This window comes from Nyctereutes procyonoides, unplaced genomic scaffold, assembly GCF_905146905.1.
Source record: "Nyctereutes procyonoides isolate TBG_1078 unplaced genomic scaffold, NYPRO_anot_genome, whole genome shotgun sequence".
In the NCBI taxonomy this organism is placed as follows: domain Eukaryota; kingdom Metazoa; phylum Chordata; class Mammalia; order Carnivora; family Canidae; genus Nyctereutes; species Nyctereutes procyonoides.
Genome location: NW_026575117.1, coordinates 621,305 through 628,061, shown reverse-complemented (window position 1 = coordinate 628,061; position 6,757 = coordinate 621,305). Strand labels below are relative to the sequence as shown.

At 46.3% G+C, this 6,757-nt stretch overlaps 1 protein-coding gene across 1 annotated transcript; it reads right to left on the bottom strand.

Annotated features, from left to right (window-relative positions):
* Nucleotides 1-447: 447 nt before the first annotated feature.
* Nucleotides 448-3,120, bottom strand: LOC129515126 (T-cell surface glycoprotein CD1a-like). The gene is made up of 4 exons (XM_055333854.1): nucleotides 2,279-3,120; nucleotides 1,414-1,602; nucleotides 823-1,134; nucleotides 448-488 (listed from the first exon to the last, which is right to left on the bottom strand). The coding sequence occupies exons 1-4, from the start codon at nucleotides 3,051-3,053 to the stop codon at nucleotides 448-450; spliced, it is 1,317 nt and encodes a 438-aa protein (XP_055189829.1). The 5' UTR covers nucleotides 3,054-3,120.
* Nucleotides 3,121-6,757: the final 3,637 nt, after the last annotated feature.

Sequence of the window (6,757 nt, the reverse complement as noted above, 5' to 3'; positions counted from 1 at the left end):
AAACCATGGAAGTTGCTGAGAATTCATTTTACCCTAAGTTCAATTTTGAGATTTAAGTTGCAAATGAAGTTGAACAACAAATCCAGCTAAATTACACTTAGTTTTTATTGTCGACTAATCATTAAGCACAAATGAAAGATAAAGTTGCACACAGAAGATTGCGAGGACATCACCACTGAGCTGAGTTTAGGTATATTTTGGTCCATGGGCTCCTGGATTCTCACTCTAAATGGAAGCCAGTGCACTGAGGTCTCCAGTGGGCTTTCCTGGGAGGAACAGAGGAGGAATCTCTCTGCAGCAGGTGGAGGGGAGGGTTTCAGGGGGGAAGGGCACGGGCGGCAGGAGGGCTGAGGACACACGGAAAGGTGAGGAGACACGTGGGAAAGAGCAGGAAGGGGGCTCCAGAGACTCACCAGCGCTTCCAGAGCCTGCCAGGGCTCCAGAGACTCACCACGCCAGGCCTGCCAGGAACACCAGGAGCACAATAACTGCCAGGAAGACCAAGCCCACTGAGGGGGGCTGCTGTGTGGGCTTGGGCACAGAGGGTGTCATTTCCCATCCACCCCGGGTTGAACTGCACCACACTGGTCCTCTATGTTCCTGAAAACCTCTGCCTCACCAGCCACCCTTCCACCTCTCTCTTCTCCCATCCCTCCTCAGAGATGGACACTTCACCTAACCCTATGCATCCTCCCACATTTACAGGGCCTTCACCCTCAGATCTTTCATTTCATGGATTACTCATATTTTGTCCTTTTGATGTAGATTTCCTAGATTCCCAAATTTTTCATCAGGCTCCTGCTCTGCTATAGCACCACTCACCCCCTTTCCCAGCCGGGCCCAGCTCTTTCTCACCCCAGTGGAGGACTATGTCCTGGCCTCCTAGACTGCTGTGTCTCACACGGCAGGACAGGCCAGCTGTCTCCTTGACTTTCACATCCAAGGACACCTGACGGTACCACGTCCCATCAGCATGGGGCAGGACGTCACCTCGCCAGGTGCCCTGTTGCTCCTGCTCACCCCGCATCCACGTCACCCACATAGGCTTGGGGTAGAAGCCAGAGACATGGCACACCAGCCGCAGATGGTCAGGCCTGGGGCTGGGGCCAGTGGACAGCCAGGCCTCGGGCCTCACTGTGGAGACAAGACAGGAATTCACAGACTGAGGGGAGGTCCTCATATCACTTTAGACAGACCCACCTTTCCACCTCTAGAAATCTGCCACCATCATTGTCTCTCTCCCTCAACTCTCTTCTTACCTTGACTTTGAGGGAATGATGCAAATTTATGATTGTATAGTTCTTGGGGGAGGAAGCAAGACTGACCTTGTCACTGCAGATGTGTCTTCCCTGCATCAAGAAGACCCAACAGGAACTGGGGGCAGGAGTCACTGATGTGTGTTTGCAGTCTTACATTGATCACGTGGTATTGATTGAGTAGTCTGGACACCTGCTGAGCCCTCCTTCCTCCGTTTGGAGATGGCCACCATGACTTGTTCTGGAAACACAAGATCTTCCCCTTGATAGGCAATTCGCATAAATCCTACTGATGTTTCTCCAATGTGCAGCTCACAGCCTTTTGCTGCTTGTACCTGAAAGGGATCTGGGGAAAAGAGACTGTGAGTTTCAGCACAGTGGGATTGAAAGAGATGAATTGAATGAGTGGAAGCCAAGGATGATGGGAGCAGAGAGAGAAGTTCAGGGGATTTTAGAGAATGGAACAAAGCTTGGTTTTAGTAGAGGCTCACACAAAGGGGAAGTGGTAGTCACTGGAAGCAGAGGAAGAGGTGAATAATTGAGGAAGGAGTTAATGCTGGAGGAGGGGCATGAAAGGTGTGGGCAGGGAATATGGAAGGGCTCATCAACAAATTGGGGTAAAACAATCTATGGTCAAGGAACAATGGGGTACAGGGAACACATAGGTAGACATGCTGGTGGGATAGAATGGGGAGAAAAGTACAGTTCAAGGAGTCAGTCACAGAGTGAGGACCAGAGGTGCTTGGTTGGAAGCCAGGGAAAGGAGTGTTCATGGGAGACACTAGTGGGACAGGAGAGCCCAGCCTATGGTCAATGAGAGGAGTGGGATGGAGCAGAAGATGTGAAGCTTTTCAAGAATCGAGGTCTGGCTTCCACCCCCTCCCCTAAAAGGTGTAACTCAGTTTCAAAATGGAGAGATATGAGGTTCAGAAGGCAGTGGAGGCTCTTTCCTTCAGGAAGACAGGACACAAAAGACATATAACCAGCCTCTTCCATCCCACCCTGGAGGGAACTGAACTCACATTCAAGCTGCCATTCACTGAAATGATCCTGAAATATCAGAGGAAATCTAATGGAGAATGTATGGAATGATCTTTGTTCTTCCATCAGTTCCTTGTTGCTGAAATTGCCCCTGGACCAAGGCCACATGCATGTGAAAGTGCCAGAGTCACTGTCCCAGCCATGAGTCTGCAGCTCATCCAGCCAAACTGAGCCTACGTTTTGTGTCCAGGAACGGCTGTAAAAGGATGTGGTCAGGATGATCTGGAAGGAGATTAGCTCCTGGAAGTCTGTGGGAAAGGACAGATAGACTGAGGAAGAGGAGGACATTGGGAAGGAGAGGGAGTGGAGACTACGGGGCCGGGGACGGGACCCAAAATCTGGAGGACAGAGAAGCCATAGTCGTCTCAGGAGACACCTGCTGCCCCAGAGCCTGAGCCTCGCACCCATCCTTCTGGAGAGCACAGGGCCCTGGGGCTGGGGATGCTCGGGGAGGAAGCAGGCTGACTCTCTCATCCTCAAGTATGTGTGGAAACATGCCACAAGCACACACACCGACACACAGAAATACACACCCATATGCATATACAAACACAGATATACAAACATGCATACTCCCAGTTCCTCACATGCACAAACACACAGATGCACAAAAGCACTTAAAAACATACACACACACACACACACAAACACACACATGCACACGTGCGCCCACTGGGCAGGACCTGAGCTCTCACCATCTTCGCTGTCACCCCCTGGGAGGAGAACCACCAACAGCACAAGTTGCAGGAAAAGCATCTTGTTTGCAGATGTTCTTTCTCTTGCAAAGTCGCTCTTTGACTTCTGTCCTCACACACCGACCCCCTCCCAGCCCCTCTCCTCTGACTTCCTCTCCACACACACACAACCCTTCCCTGAGTCTCTGCGACAATGCAAATGTGCTCCTCCCTCAGCCCTGGACACCTACTCAGTCTCACTTCCCCTCCTGCTCTGACCATCCTCTCTGGCCTCCAGCTTCTCCCTTCCAGCTTCTTGCAGCGTCCATCCCGCCCCCGCCCCCTGATTTAGATGCTACAGACCAAGTCCTGTGTGGCCTGGAAAAGTGGCCCCACTTCTCAGCCCTTTCTTCTCACCCAGACGGTAACCCAGGAAAACACCCAGCTCCCAGCACCAGCCCTGCACCTGCTGTCTCTCTGTCCCTCCTGCCCTGTGGACCCCCCCTCCCCCAGGTATTTCCTTCCCCATCCCACCGCCACCCCAGCTCCTTCACATCTCTGACTTCTCACTGCTTGTGCCAAAAAACTAATCAGCCAGGAAAATCTGAAGATCTACCTGGTTTTATTAAGTGATTCAAGAATGGGGCAGCCTCCCACCTGGCAGGTGAGGGGAGCTCTGAGCAGTGGTGCAAATGGAGGGTTTCATAGGAAGGAAGTTGGTGAGAGAAGAGAAAGGAGTGTTTCAGGGAAGGTCCCTTACCCTCAACTGGAAGAGCAGGAGATCTAACCATGCAGATGACCTCCCTTCCATGGGGATGGAGAGAGCGCATGTGACAGAAAACCACCCTGGGCCAAACCAGAGAATCCCTCACTGATGGTGAAGACTTCCTTCTCTGGGGGAGGTGGGAACTGCAGCTGGTTAGATATTAAGCCAGATGTGGGGACTTGGTCTGGACCAAAGTGCCATTTGGGCCCAAGGGAAGGGTCTTCTTTTCAACAGATGCTCTATTTGCTTGTCCAGATTCCCCATGATTGTAGCAGTCTCAGCAACCCCCAGTCCTCCATTATTCTTCGGGAGGAACCAGTAGGCATCACAGAGACCACAGGACATGGAATCATCTGAAGAGTTCCCCCTCCATCTGACTGGCATTAATACATATTCATTCACCACCAGTCCCTTAGCACCTGCTGGGACCCAAGCACTCATGAAAGTACAGTGTGCGCAGGGCAGGCACTATAGTCAAGGAGCATTGAGTCTACCTGGGAAGAAAAACACATAAACCAAAAACTATACAGTTTTGTGCGCTCGGTTAGTTCTTTGTTTGGTTGGTTTTTCTGCTATAGTTAACATGCCACATTAAATTAGTTTCTGGTGTACAATATAGTGATTCAGTAATTCCCCACATTACTTAGTGCTCATGAACCTAAGTGTAATGCTAATCCCATCACCTGCTTACCTTCCCCCACCAACCTCCCGTCTGAGAACCAGCCGTGTGTTCTCTATAGACAAGAGCCTGTTTTATCCTTTGTTTCTTTTTTCTTTCTTCCTTTATTTTGTTTATGAATTCCACATATGAGTGAGACCATATGGGATTTATCTTTCTCTGGCTGTCTTCCTTCACTTCCCATCATACTCTCTAGCTCCATCCAGGTTGTCGCACTTGACAGGATTTCATCCATTTTTATGGCTAACAGTCCATTGTGCATACATACCACACCTTTTTTTCTTGGTTCGTCTGTCTATGGACATTGGGCTGTCGAATGTAATGCTGCTGTGAACATCAGAATGCACATATCTTTTCATTTTAGTGTTTTCACATTCTTTGGGTAAATAGCAAGTAGTACAAACACTGGATCATAAAGTAACTCTGTTTTTAATGTTTTGAGGAACCTCCACGCTCTTTTCCACAGTGGCTGCGCCAGTGTGCATTCCCACCAACAGTGTGCAACAGTTCTTTTTTTCTCTCCATCGTCTCCAACACTTGTTTCTTGTATGTGTTTCTTTATATATATATAATTATTATATATAATTATATATTATATATATAACACCAATCTGACAGATGTGAGGTGATATCTCATTGAGATTTGATTTGCATTTCCCTGATGAGTGATGTTGAGCACCTTTTCATGTGTCTGTTGGCCATCTGGGTGTCTTCTTTGGAGAAATGTCTGTTCATGTCTTCTGTCTATGGTTTAATTGGATTATTTGATTTTTGACATGTTGAATTGTCCACATTCCTTTTATATTTTGGATACTAACCCTGTATGGAATATGTTACTAGCAAATTGATATTCCCATTCCATGGGTTGTCTTTTACCTTTCTTGACTGGTTCCTTCATTGTCCAAAAGCTTTTCATTTTCATGTAGTCCCAACAGTTTGATTTTCCTTTTGTTTCCCTTACCTGTGGATACATATCTGGAAAAAATGTTACTGGGGCCAACATCAGAGACCTTACTGTCTTTGCTCTCTTTTAGGATTTTTATTATTTCAAGCCTTACATTTAGGTCTTTTATAGACTTTGAGTTTATTTTTGTCTGTGGTATAAGAAAGTGGTCAACTCATTGGGTGTTATTCTGTATGTTGACAAATTGAACACCAATAAAAAATAAATTTATTTAAAAAAATAAAATAAAAAGAAAGTGGTCAACTTTCTTTCTTTCGCATGTAGTGGTCCAGTTTTCACAGTACCATTTATTGAAAAGACTATTTCCCATTGCGTATTCTTGCCTCCTTTGTCAAAGATTAATTGAACATGAAATTGTGGTTTATTTTTCCCTTGTCTCTGAACTCTGTTCCATTGATGTATGTGTCTACTCTGTGCCAGTTCCATAGTGTTTTGATTACTGCAGTTTTGTAGGGTAACTTGAAATCCGTAATTGTGATACATCCAGCTTTGTTTTTCTTTTTCAAGTTTGCTTTAGCCATTCAGTCGTCTGTGGTTAAGATTACTTACCCTCAATCTGTGAAAAATGCTTTTGTATTTCAAAGGAATTGAATTAAATCTGCAGACTGCTTTAGGTAGTATAGATATGTTAACAGTATTAATTCTTCCCATCAAGGAGCATGGGATATCTTTCCATTTCTTTGTCTTACCTTCAATATTTTTCATCAGTGTCTTCATAGATTCCAAGTACAGGCCTTTAACCTATTTGGTTAAGTGTATTCCTAGGTATTTTATTATTTTTAGTGCAATTATAAATGGAATGGTTTTCTTTTTTTTTTCTTTTTATTTTTTTTATAAATTAATTTTTATTGGTGTTCAATTTACCAACATACAGAATAACACCCAGTGCTCATCCCGTCAAGTGTCCCCCTCCGTGCCCGTCACCCATTCACCCCCACCCCCCGCCCTCCTCCCCTTCCACCACCCCTAGTTCATTTCCCAGAGTTAGAAGTCTTTATGTTCTGTGTCCCTTTCTGATATCTCCCACACATTTCTTCTCCCTTCCCTTATATTCCCCTTCACTATTATTCATATTCCCCAAATGAGTGAGAACATACACTGTTTGTCCTTCTCCGATTGACTTACTTCACTCAGCATAATACCCTTATCCACGTTGAAGCAAATGGTGGGTATTTGTTGTTTCTAATGGCTGAGTAATATTCCATTGTATACATAAACCACATCTTCTTTATCCATTCATCTTTCGATGGGCACCGAGGCTCCTTCCACAGTTTGGCTATTGTGGACATGGCTGCTAGAAACATCGGGGTGCAGGTGCCCCGGCGTTTCATTGCATCTGAATCTTCGGGGTAAATCCCTAACAGTGCAATTGCTGGG